Here is a 16,804-nt window from a genome sequence, read left to right on the forward strand (position 1 = left end):
ATTTTTTTTACACTATGAACAGCAAAAAAACATTTTAAAAACTGGATTTGGCCAATACTCAAAATATAACTTAAGAGATTTTTATGAACAAATTTGAAATGACAGAACACGCCGACATTCAGAAACAAATCACAGTACATTACAAAACAGTAAAATAAGTTGTTCCGCAAAAAGATTTAGGTTACAAAATGTCAGAATTGAATGTTGTATATTTTCCTCCAAAAAATAGCTTGGTGGTAAATCAGAAATAATTGCTATATTCATCATCATCGTCAGCAGCTATTTATATACCGCCACTAATTCCACAGCGCTGTACAGAGAACTCACTCACATCAGTCCCTGCCCCCACAGCAGTCAATTAACCTACTAGTATGTTTTTGGAGTGTGGGAGGAAACCGGAGCAGCCGGAGGAAACCCACGCAAACACGGGGGAGCATACAAACTCCACACAGATAAGGCCATGGTCAGGAATTGAACTCATGACCCCAGTGCTGTAAGGTAGAAGTGCTAACCAGTAAGCCACAGTGCTTTATTTATCTTAATGGAATCTCTTAAAGGTTGCCATAGAAAAGCAAAAATTGGCTTCCGTCATAATTTTAATTATGGCATTCTAAAAGATTTTTAGAAAATGCTAAAAAGTATGTTAAATTTCAATGAACTGAATGCCCCTTTCATAGCAAAGTACTTATTAACCTAACCTCACATAATTTTGTTATCAGAAATCTCATTTCATGTCCCAGGTAGACTTTTTAGCATGTCTATAGCATTTCTGCAATCCACCAGCTTGTGTCCATTGGTATAAAGAAGCATCTTTATTTTACTCCCTTACTCTTTTTGTGTTGTGTTAAAGAGACGAAGGACGTGAATGGCACAACAGATGTCCGTTACGTCTGCCTCAGTAGTTTCAACAACTAAAACAAAAACAATGCCCCCTTTATCCTATGCAACATATAAACCAACCACAGGGAAGACTTTACCTGAGCAAGTCCCACATGGACTGTACAGCTGTATGATGCAGGAACGGCAGAAGCACATTATCTGTCAGCTTCTCAACTTCCTCATTACACAGCACAGTATTCAGCGAGGGCTACAGAGAGAGAACACATGGTCATTGTACTGGTCGTTTTACTGATGCCCTATGTGTGCAGGCTTCCCAATATATCAAGACTATATCCAACAACTCCCTCATCAATTTACAAGTATTTATAGAAACTAGACTAGAAATTTAGATAAACAATTGAGTATACTGCAGAAGAAAATCTCATTACAATATCAGTGAAATCAATCAATCTGAACTGTTTAGAAATTGTTTTCCCTGTGTGCAATGCAATCGCAATTCAACGAGACTAGCGACTGCATGGCACGGCAAACGTAACCGAATCGCTTGTTGTATTAATATAACTGTTCCATCATATTTCCATAGAGACTCATTGTGCAATAGGATAACCATAGTGCGGGGCTTCCATTCATCAGAGGTCTTAATACAATGAGATGATCTCCCTTTGAAGGGAGTTTTACTCAAAAACAATCAATACCAATGCAACACTAACTTTAGACATTAGCTATACTTAAGCTGCACCAATATTTGTCCAGATTCAACATTACCTGATATGTCAAACATTGTCTATTGTCTCTCACTATTCTACATTCAACATTGCATTTGGTTAGTAAACAATTCTCATTGTCTGTGCTAAATTGACTAGTTCTTATCCTAAATTCAACATTGTAACAATGACCTTGTATGACCTATGCACCTGAAACCTGATGTTGGCAATAATGAATTTAATGACCCTGTCTCTGTGAATATAATGTAGTACTCTGACCCATTGGAAGGTAAAGTATCCCAGAGAAGCTATTGTGCTAGCTAGCCGCGTATTCTAGTCTTGGTGATATTTTGTTCTGTTCTTTTCTCCCTTTTTCCTGCATCTGATCATTATTGTAAAATTGTTTTCAGTGTGTGATACCCTGGCATCTTAATAAACAGTTTTTGTGCTTGTAAGGCTCACCTGACAGCTGGCAGCCCGGTAATAAGATGTCATAAAGTTGATGGATGTAATGGCGAGAGGCTGGAGAAGGTCCCAGGTACTGGGATGTGAAATCTCTTTCAGACATCTCCTCAAGGATCCTTCCACTAGAGGCAGCAATCCAGTGACATTAGCCCATGACACAGGAGGTGGAGGAATCTGAGGTTCTGTGTCTAATGAAGTACTGTGAATAACACCAGAAGTTCATCCATAAGTAGGAACCAATCAATCATTCTTAAAATTAGCTCTATATATACGGAGACTGATTTTAATTGGCTGGGGTAGGGATTTATCTCTGGTTCCCAGTTCTTTGTGAAAACTCCCAATAAATGTTTTGGTTTTTTTGGACAAGCAGCAAGAGAGCAATGTACTGAAAACACATGTAAAGTAACCTACAAGGAAGAGTATTATAGCAAAATATAAAAAAAAAAAAAAATGATGCTATTTTTTTCTAATGCTCTACTAAATAAGAGAGGTGGGGTGTATAAAGTACTTGTGCATGTGTTAGAGAATGTAGATTGCAAACTCCCATGGAGCAGGCACTAATGTGAACCAATAAACAATTCTTCATTGTACAGCGCTGCATACCATGTTGGTGCTATATAAATAAAGGATAATAATAGGAGAACTGTAATAGCCTATGGATGTCGAACCGCTATGGATATTGTGTATTATAATAAAGCAATCTTTATTACAGTACCTGTGGAGCTGGGCCTCTAGCTCAGCAGTGCAGCCTGCTGTCTGAGTCACATGACTAAGCAGAGTAATCACAGCAGCTGCTCGTTGGATGGAGAGAATTGCGGGGGAACCGCTTCCTTCTATACAAGAGGCAATCAGTGTGGGCAGGGACTGAAGAATTCCCAAGAGGACGGGGTACAGGTCTCTAGAAGTCAGAAAAACATTAAGCAATTTTCTGTTAGCTATTCACGCAGATTTTTTTTTAAATTATTTGCAAGGGTAAATATACTTTACGTATAAACAAAGTAGCGCTCCATGGAGCCAAATGAAAGGCATTTGCTTCACATTAAAAAGCATTATATATTAAAAAAATACCCTTATTTTATATAGCCATTACAGACAAACAAAAATAAGTAATACCACAGTATCATAAACCTCTACCTTTCTGCTGCCTACTCATCCCGTTGTCTACACCAGTCCTTCAAATGGTCCGTCTTGCTTTTCACTATTCTGTTTCAACAGATCTGGAGTCAGTGAGTCAGTAATGACCATTGGTTTGACATGCATGAAAACTGCTATACAGGTAACTGTGCAGACAAACATGCTGAAACCAAGTGAATCATTTAGAGGTTTCATTTTGTTCTCTATAAACCCCACTACAAAAATGACAGAATGTGATTGGCTGCTGTGTGTTGCAGCATCTGCGTACATCTGTTTTTCAGAAAGGTCCCTGAAATTTATTCTTACCATGCTAGGAAGGCAAAACTGGATAAAATAGCCAACACATGATCATTTTTGCTAACAATATTCTGGACTGTACAATAATACAAATCACACATCTATTTTTTCTTTACGTAAAATTTATACTGATGTTTTTCACATTCCCACACTGCTAAGCATACCAGTTAAACAGTTTCCCTTTTTATAAATGGTAAGCAGTGAATACAGCCATTTGCAATAATGACCTACAGAACACTTGTTCACAAAAAGAAAATGCACAATTAACAATTTGCAGCCCAAATACATTTTTTTTATTTCTGAAAACTAGTACACAGAAAAGAGTGTAATCCATCTTTAATGGTTTTAAGGGACATTTATGAGACCAACATGTGGTGCACTACAGGTGAAGCCATGAATTTATAGGTGAAAATTTTACCTAAATTTTATATATTTATAAAGTAACGCAAATATGAAGTATACACCATAGATATTAAACACCTTCTCCACAATGGGCTGATGGTATTTTGCCCAGATTTTCATCCAGTCATTTAGAGAGCAGACACAACTTCAAGCTTATAAATAACACACAGCTGCCTACAGTTTGGAGATCCCAGAGAGGAGGTCCAAGGGACCAGTGCCGGTGATAGGACAAGGTAGTCTGCTCATCAAAGCAATGTGCATCAAAAGCACCGCCCCCTTCCAGAGATAGTGAGGTAGGATCCAGGAAGGTGGCCTAGTCTATTGGGAACCCAGGAGAAAAAAATTTCGACTGCACGCACATTCAGCATCCAGGAGATTCCACCTGGGTGGGGGGGGGGGGGGGCTTATGATAAAGATATGCAGTACCTTTCAAGTATGGAATAGAAAAAAAAAAAGAGGATTTTTGTACTTACGTTGAATCCGTTTCTCTGATTCCGTCTGGGGGACACTGCTTACCATGGGTGGGGTTGTAGAGGGGAGCACGGGAGTTGGCGCCTAGCTAGTTAACTTTAGCACTGCTGACAGACACCTCCCCTCTATAATCCCCCTGCCTCTTCTTCTTCCTCTCAGTTAATTTAAAAGCCCCAAGGAGAAAAGGCCAATCAACCAAGAGCACACAGAAGAAAAGCAGAAGGGAGGGATCGCAGTGTCCCCCAGACGGAATCAGAGAAACGGATTTAACATAAGTACAAAAATCCTCTTTTCTCTTTCATCCAGTCTGGGGGACACTGCTTACCATGGGGATGTTCTAAAGCAACCCCCTAAGGGTGGGACCGCTCTGAAAGCCCGGCCCGTAGAGCAGTACGGACAAAATTTGCATCCGAAGATGCAAACACTTTAAACTGATAGAATTTGTAAAAGTATGGACAGAAGACCATGTGGCTGTTCTGCACAGTTAGTTCGCAGAAGCCCCATTTCTCTCTGCCCAAGACGCCCTCACCGATTGGGTGGAAGGGCCGTAAGTCTCTCTAGCACAGGACGGTTAGCCCTGATATAGCCTGTGTAATTGTTACCCTAATCCATCTCGTAATTCACTGCTTAGAGGCTGGCCAGCCTCTCCTGAAAATCATTAAAGGACAAACAGAAAAACGGTACTCCGAATTTTGAAAAACTGTCTTAACATAAATGCGGAGAGCCCTAACAAACATCAAATTTCTCCCTATACACCTGATCAGACTGAGAATCTGTCTGAAAGACCGGAACCACAATTTCCTGGTTCAAATGAAAGACTGAACACTCTTCGGAACAAAAGAAGGGAGAGTTCTCAATACCACTCTGTCCTCTTAGAACACCAATTATGGTTGTCGACAGGACAGAGCCCCCCACTCTGAAACTCTACGAGCGGATGCAATAGCTAAGAGAAACAACACCTGCCAGGTCAGAGACCTAAACATACCGAAAGTAAGAGTTCAAAAGAAGACCCTGCAAGCATATCAAGCACCAGGTTAAGATCCCAAGGTGCTGTAGGAGGAGTATAAGGAGGCTGGATATGCGAGACCCCCAGAAGAAACGTCTTGATGTCTGGCAAATCCGCCAACTTCAGGTGGAAGGAAACTGAAAGGGCAGATACCTATACCTTTAAGGAACCTAAGCGGAGACCTGCCTCAAGATCATCCTGAAGAAAGGCCAGAAGTTCGGAAAAGACAAAAAAAGGACGTATGACCGGACCTATTTTCACTCCATCTGATATAGGCTTGCCAAATGCGGTGATAGATGCGAGTCGAAACAGGCTTAAGAGTTTGTAGCAGAGGGTTCACTACACTGGGGGAGAAACCCTTAGCCCTCCAGAGCCTAGCTTCAACAGCCATGCCGTTAATTCAGCCGAGGTAAATCCTGGTGACGAAAAAGACCTTGAAGGAGAAGATCGTCTCACGACGGGAGACGATGCTCTCACCCTATCGCCAGAGATTATGTCCACGTACCACACTCGCCACGGCCATGCAGGTGCTACTGCCAAGGGTGTCTGGAGGTCCTGAGATCTTTATTCGGTAGACCCCACCTCTGAACAGGTTCCAGATAGAGGGACCACTTCCCTAGCCTCATTGCATTGCGACTGAAATAATCGGCCTCCCAGTTGTTTATTCCTGGAATGAACACAGCCGAGATTGCTGGAACATATTGTTCCGCCCCAAACGAATATCTGAGGAGATACCCGCTTTGACGCTACGCTTCTCATTCCTCCTTGTCTGTTGACTTATGCCCCAGCCGTGGCATTGTCGGACTGAACTTTGAGTAGATGACCCTGAAGAAAGGTTCAGGTCCCCCGAAAAAGGCAAAAGGATTGCCTTCAACTCGAACGTGTTGATGGATAGAGGGGACTGACCAAAGACCCTGGAGCCGGAGATGAAGGGATACAGCCCCCCCAACCTTTCAGGCTGGCGTCTGTGGCGACTATGATCCATAACCCTCGAGCAAAACACCTGCCCACCGACATGTGATCCGGAATCAGCCACCACTGAAGCGAATTTCTCGCACCCGGAGACAGAGAAATGTTCTGGTGATCCAAATGTAGGAGGGATCCCGACCCCTTTGTCAAGAGGTCCCACTGAAGCACCGGGAATAAGCATGACCAAAGGGGACCGTTTCGAAGGAGGCCACCATCTTTCCTTGGAGATGCATGCACAATTGTATTGAAGGACTGGGAGAGGACAAGACCTGAGATATTATCCTCTGAACCGACCTGATCTTCTCTTCTGGCAGAAACACTTTCTGTTGTTTGGTGTCCATCACGAGTCCCAGAAAGATCCTGCGTTGGCGCGGAATCACCTGGGATTTCTCTGAGTCCATTAACCCCCCATGCCTCTCGAGGAAAGTTATGGTGGAGGACATGTGCTGTTGCAAGGAAATCTCGGAGACAGATCTTATGAGAAGATCGTCTAAGTAAGGCATGACCTGAACTCCCCCCGAGTGAAGACAAGCTGCCATGACCTACATAATCCCTGAGAAAAAAAACCCTGGAGCCGAGGAGAGGCCGAAATTGATAGTGAGAGGCCACCACCCTGAATCTCAGGAGAGACAGATGACCGTTCCAGACAGGAACGTGGAGGTATGCGTCCTTTATGTCTATGGAGGCCATAAACTGATTCCTTTTCAATCCGTTTATTACTGACCTCAGAGACTCCATCCGCAATTTACCCACTTTTAAGTGCATATTTAGGTTCTTAAGATGGGTCGAAAGGAACCGTCCGGATTCCTGACAAGAAAAAAAGAAGGGTTTGAATAAAACTTTTCCCCTTCTGGATTACTGGGACCCTGCAAATAACTCCTGCTGAAAGAAGAGAGACGACCCAATTCTGTATTGCCTGCCTTCTTTGTGGAACTGGAGCTAGGGGGGTTACAAAGAAACGATGTGGAACAGGACCCAAGAGATCTATCCTGTACCCCCTAGTTATACTGCCCCGAATCCAAGAATCGTGAGAAGACACTGTCCACTGTTCTAGAAAGGAGACAGCCCCCACCCCCACTCTCGCCACCACCTGGTGGGTAGAATGGCAGTCAGGGTGCAGGCTTCTCCTGAACCTTGGAGGCCTGACGTCTAGCTGAGAAAGAGGATCTATCTCTGACTGAGAAGCTTCTAGAATTTGTGTGTCCTGCCCCTGGATGACTGGCCCCTAGGAAAGGAGGTCCCCCGAAAGGACTGCCTAAGGAGCTGAAACGCGGGAGGCGGGCTCTGCCCACATTCACTGGCAAAAAGGTGCTTTTGCCACCCGTTGCCTGAGAAATCAAACTGTCTAATTCCGGGCCGAACAAACCTGATGCTGAAAAAGGAATGGTTTCTAGGGATTTCTCAGATTCCGAATCCGGCTTCCAGGATTTCAGCCATAATGTTCTTCTTGCTGAACTTTCCGAAGCCTGAACAGAGGAAGACACAGACGCTGTGTTCTGAGCTGCCTCGTAAACATACCCAGATGCCGCTTTCAAATGTAAAACCAGGGGAAGCAATTCTGAGTTCTGTAAGGCCTCAGCCAGCTACTCTGGTCATGCCTCCATGGCCCTAGTGACCCAAGCCGAAGCAATGTGGGTCTAAAGGAAGAACCCGCTGCTCCAATATAGACTTATTTAAGATTCAATTCTGCGGTCAGTATGTTCTGCAGAGTTGCAGTGTCCAGGACCGGGCGGGTAGTGTGGGGGCTAAACGGGCTACAGGAGTATCCACCCTAGGGATTCCTTCCCAGTGAGCCAGATCCTCTTCCTGTAATGGATATAAGGAGGAGAATCTTTGTAATAGAAAACTTTTAATCAGGTTGTTTCTATATTCCCTCAGCAATATCTCTCAATTCTACCAAAGAAGGAAAACAAATAACCTTTCTTCTGGCTTACTTAAAGAGACTTCTGTTTATAGGACTAGGATCCTCTGACTCTGGGAGGTCCAAGGCCTGCCTTACCGCTAATACCAATCATTAATGGCCTGCTATCTGGCGGTTTCTTCCTGATTAGACACGTGAACCTGATCAGGATCAAAATTTGTTTCCCTTCTTCAGAAAAGGATTAGTGGATCTACACCGCTTTCTTTTAGTAGGGGTCAAATATGGGGATTTAGAAACTGGTTTAGCCTGTCTAAACCCTTTATTAATGATGATGGACCCTGCTGGTTCTTTGCCGAGACAGGGGTCTGATCCGTTATGAAAGAAGAAGGGCCTGCTTTAGCCGTCCCAGTAGAAGCATCCGCAGTAGAACCACCCACATTCGTGAGAGCATTATCCAATACAGAAAAAAGTGCTGCCGAGCTTGTCAATAACTAAGTAGATTTAGTGAGAAGCTGGGCTAAAGAGTAAACTGACAGAAGAGTCTGCAGTTTGGTTTGCGCAGATGGAGGATCCCTCTTGGCAATCAGAAGAAAGCGCCAACGGGTCCCTCTGCCCATATGGTAATTTAACCTTACATCTAGAACATGTAAAATATTTAGCCTCAGGACCTCTTTCTTTATCTGTCATTTTACAAAGGAAAGAATCACCCAGCACACCATAAATATATATATGTGCTCTTAGGGGGAATTGAACCCACAACAATATGTTATCAGAACAGTGTATATATCTGTTGAGCCACAGCTCCTGATGACTTGAGAGAGAGAGTGAGAGAGACAGAGAAAACACAAGTAAATCAACTGATCTATAATAAAAGTTGTACTTGTACTTTTTTTTTAAATAACCAATGTCATTTTGGCAAGTAGAGAATACAACAATATTACCCCTACTAGCCCCACTTTATCATCAAACAATACAGTTTTGTAAATGCTTAAATAAATTTGAGATACTTAGCCAAAAGGCCAAAACAGGGGAGAAGTCCAACAGCAGTGTCCTGGTGCCTGCTCCCACCGAGATATCTTTCTTCCCGGGCTTCTCTGTTGCCAGAAGACCAGGCTGTTTCAATTGCCTTGAAGAGCTCTATATAGTTTTAGCTCCCCTTCTTCCGTTTCAGTTCTCTCTTTTTTTTTTTTTAAGAGAATTCTATAGAAAAAAAACAGCAGAGTAATGGAGACCTCAAAAAGACTGAGGTCTCCTGCAGCGGTTCTGACCCCGATGCCCCCTCCTATTATTGAGGGGGGGGATCTTGGTTTTGCCCCCTTCTTGTGCCTCTGGTCTCCTCGTCGTTCCTCCGAATTCAAGATGGCTGTCGGAGATCAAATAACTGGCGCTCTATGCCCGCAGTGGCAGCACCGGTTATCGGGGAGGCGGAGAGTGACAGTGGTCCAGAGACCGCTTGTCACTCTGTTTCAGACATCCAGGACTGTGCCAGTGAGAGCCCTCGGCTCTCATCTGACAGAGACGTGTCTGTGCTGCTGTTCTGGGAGTGTGCTCTCTATTGTACAACACACTACCAGGTCTGCCTTCAAAATAAAAGTCCCTGTACATATAAAACATTAAAAATTAAAAGAAAATGAATTAAAAATAAAAAATATACATTAATAAAGTAATAATTAACACTAGCAGTTAATGTAAGAGCCCAACTCCCTTGGGCACCTAGAAAAAACTGAGAGGAAGAGGAAGAGGCAGGGGGATTGTAGAGGGGAGGGGTCTGTCAGCAGTGCTAAAGTTAACTAGCTAGGTGCCAACTCCCGTGCTCCCCTCCACAACCCCATGGTAAGCAGTGTCCCCCAGACTGGATGAAAGAGAAAGTAGGATGAAAGCACTCTCAGAACTTGACTTAAGTGAAATAATGATCTAGATTGACGTTTTGGTGGTAAGCAGCCTACCTTTGATCAGGTAACATTACATTTAAATATATTAAAATAAGCCTTTAGGAGCTTGGCCATACAAAACCTTTACATTCGATTTGCAATTATGATCATCAAATTCATAAAAGCACTGTTTGTGAATTTGGCTGTAAAACGGTTTTGGGTTTTTTTAAGAAAAAATTTCAAGACAAAACTAAACACCACTTTTGTGAATTTAGCCTTTAAACACATTTTCTACTGCAGCCACCAATCCCAACCTTCATTTCCTGTCACTCCTGCAAGTGAAGCATAATTGTAAAGCCAGGCCCCGCTACAAGGTGCCTAGACCTGAAATAACCGTTCAGCTGATATATTAGTGCCCTCCATTATTACCAACCTGTATATATCGCAGGCCTGGCCATAGCCGGCGGCAACAGCCCAGAGGCGAAATGTCTCAGTGCTCAACCTCTCTGCCTCTTCCCTGGGCAGAGGAAGATCTTGGGGCTCCTGAACTACAAATCTGCTTAGACGACTCTTCATGTCAAAAGTGTTCAACTAACAGAACAAACAAAACAAAAAATCAAAAATTAAAGCCTTTCACTGGGAAATGAAATGCTGAAGGTTGGAATTTTTTATATCCTTGATATAGTCACATTTCGTAATGAGTAGCTCCTTACAACTAATTAAAAAAATATCAAAATATCTTGCTCAATGGTGAATGCAAAGAGATCGATATTGCTAATCAGATAAAATCTATCTACGTGTTGTCAATGACACAGTCTCAGTTGAATAAGGATGCACCCTGTGCACAGGTTTGAGATCTTCTCAGGAAAGGCAGAGAAAGCGAAAGTATTCCTATATCTATATACAACATAGATAACTGTCTACTTTAATTTGTAAAAAGCAGAATACATGATTCTTCATTACATTTAAATGGGCTTCCCACCTTCATGAGACTAATTTAACTTCTACCAAATAACTTTCAACCTTCTGTGCGTTTCTTCATTTCCCAGTGGAGCACACAAAAGAAATATAGAAATCTGGTGTTTGTTAATGCTCTATAATCCTTCACACCTAAATAGAATAGTAAGCTTCCAAATAAAGATTAACTAATACAGTTCTCACCTAGGTAGGATTTTATGAGCTAAAAATAGTAATGCGTGGCATCAAATAAAAGACCTTTCTATTCTAAAAAATAGGAAGGGTCATTTTTTTTTTAAAATTACCATATTTCTGTCTACTTACTAGTCTGGCAGCTGAATGGCGCCCTGAGGATGCCAGCACCCGCAGAAATTTCATAGCAAGTGAACATGGCACACTATGAAGGCTAGAAGGTCCAGGATCACCGGTTTCCATTGAAATACTCCATTGCATAGGCAGGAACTCACGCACTATGGTTTCCATCAGACGTGGGCAATCTAGGAGCTAAGGACAATACAACAAGAGGTTATTTGAGTGATCCAAAATTAAAATATTAAAATTAATCTTTATCACCTATTGGCACATGCTCTGGATCTGTCCGGTTGTTTACACATTATGGAAAGCAATATGGAGTTGTATTTATCCACACACTATGTCCTAGGGTTTGTCTCATTGGCCTCACTCTGGAAGAATGTTTTAATAAACCTATGTTTAAACATACACTATATGGACAAAAGTATTTGGACACTTGACCATTACACCAACAGGTACTGTAAAGACATTGTATTCAAATACAAATACTTTAATATGGAGTTGGTCCTTCTTTTGCAGCGATAACAGCTTCCATTCTTCTTGGAAAGCTTTCCACGAGATGTTGGAGTGTTTCTGTGGGAATTTGTACCCATTTATTCATTCTGTAGAGCATTTATGAGGTCAGGTACTGATGTTGGACGAGAAGGCAATCTCCGTTCCAGTTCATCCCAAAGGTGTTCATAGGGGTTGAGGTCATGGCTCTGAGCGGGCAAGTCAAGTTCTTTCACACCAAACTCATCATGACTTTGTAGTCCTTGCATTGTGCACTGGGGCACATTCATGTTGGAATAGAAAAGGGCCTTCCCCAAACTGTTGCCACAAAGTTGGAAGCATAGCATTAGCCAAAACGACTTGGTATGCTGAAGCATTAAAATTTGCCTTCACCGGAGAGAAGGGACCTAGCCAAAAACTTGAAAAACAGCCCACACCATTATCCCTCCTCCACCAAACTTCACAGTTCGCATAATGCAGTCAGGCAGGTAACATTCTCCCGACATCCGCCAAACCCAGACTCCTCATTTGACTGCCAAACAGAGAAGCTTGAACACAGAACACGTTTCCACTGCTCCACAATCCAGCATTGGTGTGCTTTACACCAATCCATCCTACACTTGGCATTGGTGATGTGAGGCTTGCATGCAGCTGCTCGGCCATGGAAACCCATTCCATAAAGCTCCCGCCGCACAGTTTTTGTGTTTACATTAATGGCAGTGGAAGTTCAGAACTCAGCTATGGAATCAGCAGTGCGCTGGCGACTTTTACGCACCATGGACCTTAGCAGTCGTTGACTCCGCTCTGTGATTTTGCGTGGTCTTCTGCTTTGTGGCTGAGTTGCTGTTGTTCCTAAACGCTTCCACTTTCTAATAATATCACCTATAGTTGACCGTGGAATATCCATCAGGGATGAATTTTCACAAACCATCTTATTGCAAAGGTGGCATCCTATCACATTACCACGCTTGAAGTCTCCGAGCTCTTCAGAACGACCCATTTTGTATCACAAATGTTTGCAAATGGAGATTGCATGTCTAGGTGCTTGATTTTATACACCTCTGGCAACAGGTCTGATTGAAACAACTCAATTCAATAATTAACAGGTATGGCCAAATACTTTTGTCAATATAGTGTATGTTTAACCTAAATTCACTAGCCAAGGTTATTGTTGCCAGAAGCTGGATGGCACCAGATCTTCCCAGTGTCCATAACTGGATTACCCTGTAAGCAACGTCTTGATTTATGTATGAGCGCAGAGAGGCTTTACACAAATATCATAATGGTCTGGTATAACCGGTATGTTATTCCTCCCCCTCTAAGATGACAAGGATGATGATATGTAAATTATATGCTTTTCATCCTCTCGTATGCAGCCCTGTGTGAAGCCTACAAAGGTTTTGTCTGTATCGGTGTTTGAAAAATTCTAATAAAAAAAAAAAGAGAAAAAAGAAAAAAAAAAGAATCTTTATAGACATTGGTCATCTAATGGAGGGAGGACAAAATAATACAGAATTCAGGAGCCAGCCAGCCAGTGATATCTAGCCAGGGAAGTTGAACATCCACTAATAACAGAAATGACTCCAAAAAGTTGGGCACAAGCAGTGACTGTTAATGGTACAGACAACCCAACTACTGGTATTTGGTCAGACCTGATCTAAATCAAAGATATTTTAAGTGTGAAAACTTCAAACTAGCTTGCTCAATGTGGAATACAAAAGGTTGAAGTAATACGAGTGAGAGCACACGAGAGTACAAGCGCGCGCGAGAGAGAGAGCGTTCGAGTGAGCTTATTTTTATAAATCTGTTTCCCATTAGCCCCATATTTTTGTGTAAGTGCTAGTATGATTTAGAACTACAACTTTCCCCACAGTAGTGGTTCTTAAGCATGTCTTCTGTCCTCACCAACAGAACATATTTTGTGGATTTCCTCACAGAAGTACAAGTAGATTAAAAGGGGTTGTTCCACCCCATGCAGAAAAAAACCGAATGCTGAACTTTGCACGACTGGGCCGTAAGGTAAAGCAACTCAAAAATAGTATTTTAAAGACCGAATCATGGGTCCTGAAGCTAGCTCCCGGGCTTAATCTGGGATCTTGGCTGCACGTGATTAGATGCGAGTTGATTAAGTGATGTATTCTGTCCTCTTCTGCCCATAATGCTATTAAATGTGTAACGCACTATCAAACTTAATAGTGTAAAATACAGCAAACAACATATTTTGTTGCAGGGGAGGTCAAATTCAACTGTTAACTTTTTAGTCCCCTGGGAGACCTGGTGCAACAATGCTGAAGGGCGCACATAGCAACCCAATAATAATTAAAAGACACCTACGAGATGTCCTCTCTCCCATGATAGGGACATCTGAGCATACTTTTTCCTATGCATGCTACTGCAAATAATTATACTAAATTGCCTAACACCATGAAATAGAAAAAATAATAATAATAATCGGCATTTGAAAAATACAACAAAAGAACCCTTGATTGAAATTCCATGGCCCTTTCTTTTAAAATATCTTTAGTCTTGTTATTAGTTGTTTGAATTCCACTCCACTCTTTTAGTTTCTTTTTCTTGCGGTCTTTCTTCGTTTTCCTTTCAGAGCTATATAAATGAATGTTAATAATGATGATAATCTATCTTCTGCACAATGTTCAGGATTTAACATAAGGTTTATTCTAGAGACACTGCACAGAGCTCTGATTGGCCATCCTTCTCAACCAACCACATAAAAGCAATGCTTGGACTATTGGAATACAAGCTGTTAAACTTCAAGTTCTGACAGTGCTGGCTGGAATTTTCTGTTCTCTCGTTGGTTATAAAGTGCATTTACCAGGAACCTGGCTGCATTAAAATCTAAAGAAGCACCACAATAGCCTGTGATATGGGACTATTGCACAATTCTGCTCTAACACATTTCATCTAGATTTGAGACCAATTTTGTTTATTCTTTTGGAGCTACGTTTGAGCCATTTATTTAGAATTATATGCTTTAGTATCACTTTGTGTTCTCTCTTATGCCCACCAGGGTGCAGTGATTTCACAGATATGACATTTATTACCTATGAAAAGTTGAAAAGGTCTACTGCAGACAATAAACAAGCTACAAAATAAATGTCAAAGTTGTAGAGTTCAGTGCACCCTGTAATGCACTGTGCATCTGCTTGGGAAGAAATGTTCCTCTCAGTTCCGAACACAAGTGTTGTCGGATAAATTAGGTACTTGTGCTCTTGCAGGGTAATAATGTTGTACTTACATTAAAGGATAATGAACATGAGAAATATGGTCATTTTGAGAAAGTACAGGAGTTGCAGGATAAATTGGGGAACCTGCGTAGTGAGAACTGGGATGAATGGTTGGGAAGATGATTGACTAGGATGATGTCCGGATGTGTGCAGTATGTAATTTTAGCCATAGGTATTCTAGGCATTGCCTACTCATGCCTCAGGTGCCTGCCAATTAGTTGCTCATTTTACGGATATATGGTTAAGAAAGTTGGAGTGAAAAGTGAAATAGTATTCATCATCATCATTTATTTATATAGTGCCACTAATTCTGCAGTGCTGTGCAGAGAACTCACTTAAATCAGTCCCTGTCCCAATAGAGCTTACAGTCTAAATTCCCTAACACACAGACTAGGGACAATTAACCTACTAGTATGTTTTTGAAGTGTGGGAGGAAACCAGAGCAACCCCACGCAAACACGGGGAGAACATACAAAATCCACACAGATGGTTGGGAATCGAACTCATGACCCCAGTGCTGTGAGGCAGAAGTGCTAACCACAAAGCCACCGTGCTGCACATGATACTAGCCAGCACCCATGATATCAGCCAACATTCAGGCTGGTATCATGATTACATGCCAGCATTGTTATAACGAAGGATGTTGGCTCTCAGTGTTCACCTACGTATGAACCAACAGAGGGTAAAGAATGTGACAAGATTTTTGTTTTACAGTTAGACTAGACTAGGTGATCAAGGGTTTACATCATTCTTTTTAGCCAGAGCATGAATCTCCTTGGAATAGTAAACTTCCGGCCCGGCTGCTTCTGCGATGTCTGTTAATTCCACTGACTGTGGAAAACGGATAGTGCGTCTTCTAATTTTTTTTAAAAGACCCTGATCCGAAGGTTTGGGTTCATCCAAATCCATAAGGTCAAGGGCTTGTCTGCCTGCCTTTACCAGATCGTCAATGACCTGATATCAAGAGGATTCTTCCGGATCAGTGACCTACCCAGACACTGAGTCAATAATAGGCTCATCCTCCTCTTCTGATGATCTTTCAGAATCAGAATGGGATAGGAGAGGATTTGCAGACCGAAGCCTCTTATTTCCAGACAGTATAAGTATTTGTGCGCCTAGAAACCCGTTTAATCTATCTAGGCCTCTGACCAAGGAGGAGGCCCAGACTAGTTCTCCAGACGAAGGGCCTGGGTTAGCGAGAGAGGATGATGGATCCTCCAAAGCCACTTTAAATGTCCCGGCGGTCACTGGAATCCCTATTGTCACGGGGAGGGAAGTTCTACTGAAGTGGCGGGGAGAACAGCAGAAACTGCTGTTAGCCCTGTAGGCTTAGTAAGCAGTTGGACCAGTGTAGTAACAGATTGCGTCAGAGAAGATGCCGATGCCGGTCCTTCCGGTAGTGGTAGTACATTAATCTAGGCCTGCGTAGAGTTTCCCTGCGTCACAGTCAGTACAAAGCACCCCCGGGTCCTTTTGTCCAATTGGCAATTTAACTTTACACTTTGAACAAGTGAAATATTTTGTATGTGGTGTTTTCCCCTTATTAGACATTTTTTTTTTTTTAAATCAGGTACTTTTTTATTGAGTTTTAGTACATATAACAAAAAAAAAAACCAGACAAAACAAACATTACTTAACTTAACGTATGTCAGCGGTTTAGCAAAGCTCTAAGGTTACCCTGGTGAGATCAATGCGAATAAAGGCATAGATGTAAAATATATATACGTAGAACAGAATAGTATATAGAGGAAATGAGGCAAGTTCAGATTCAACAGAAC

General features: G+C 42.1%; 1 protein-coding gene across 2 annotated transcripts in view; it reads right to left on the reverse strand.

The window, feature by feature from the left end:
• The window catches only part of RPAP1 (RNA polymerase II associated protein 1), a 61,384-nt gene that overhangs the window by 9,242 nt on the left and 35,338 nt on the right, over positions 1-16,804 (reverse strand). For both annotated transcript variants that reach the window (XM_075193056.1, XM_075193057.1), the window contains 5 exons: positions 11,302-11,481; positions 10,454-10,611; positions 2,725-2,907; positions 2,007-2,208; positions 978-1,087 (listed from right to left, as the gene is read on the reverse strand). In XM_075193056.1, coding sequence (XP_075049157.1) covers positions 978-1,087; positions 2,007-2,208; positions 2,725-2,907; positions 10,454-10,611; positions 11,302-11,481 — 833 coding nt within the window. The remainder of the gene's footprint in view (positions 1-977; positions 1,088-2,006; positions 2,209-2,724; positions 2,908-10,453; positions 10,612-11,301; positions 11,482-16,804) is intronic.

This window comes from Mixophyes fleayi, chromosome 12 (genome assembly GCF_038048845.1).
Source record: "Mixophyes fleayi isolate aMixFle1 chromosome 12, aMixFle1.hap1, whole genome shotgun sequence".
In the NCBI taxonomy this organism is placed as follows: Eukaryota; Metazoa; Chordata; class Amphibia; order Anura; family Limnodynastidae; genus Mixophyes; species Mixophyes fleayi.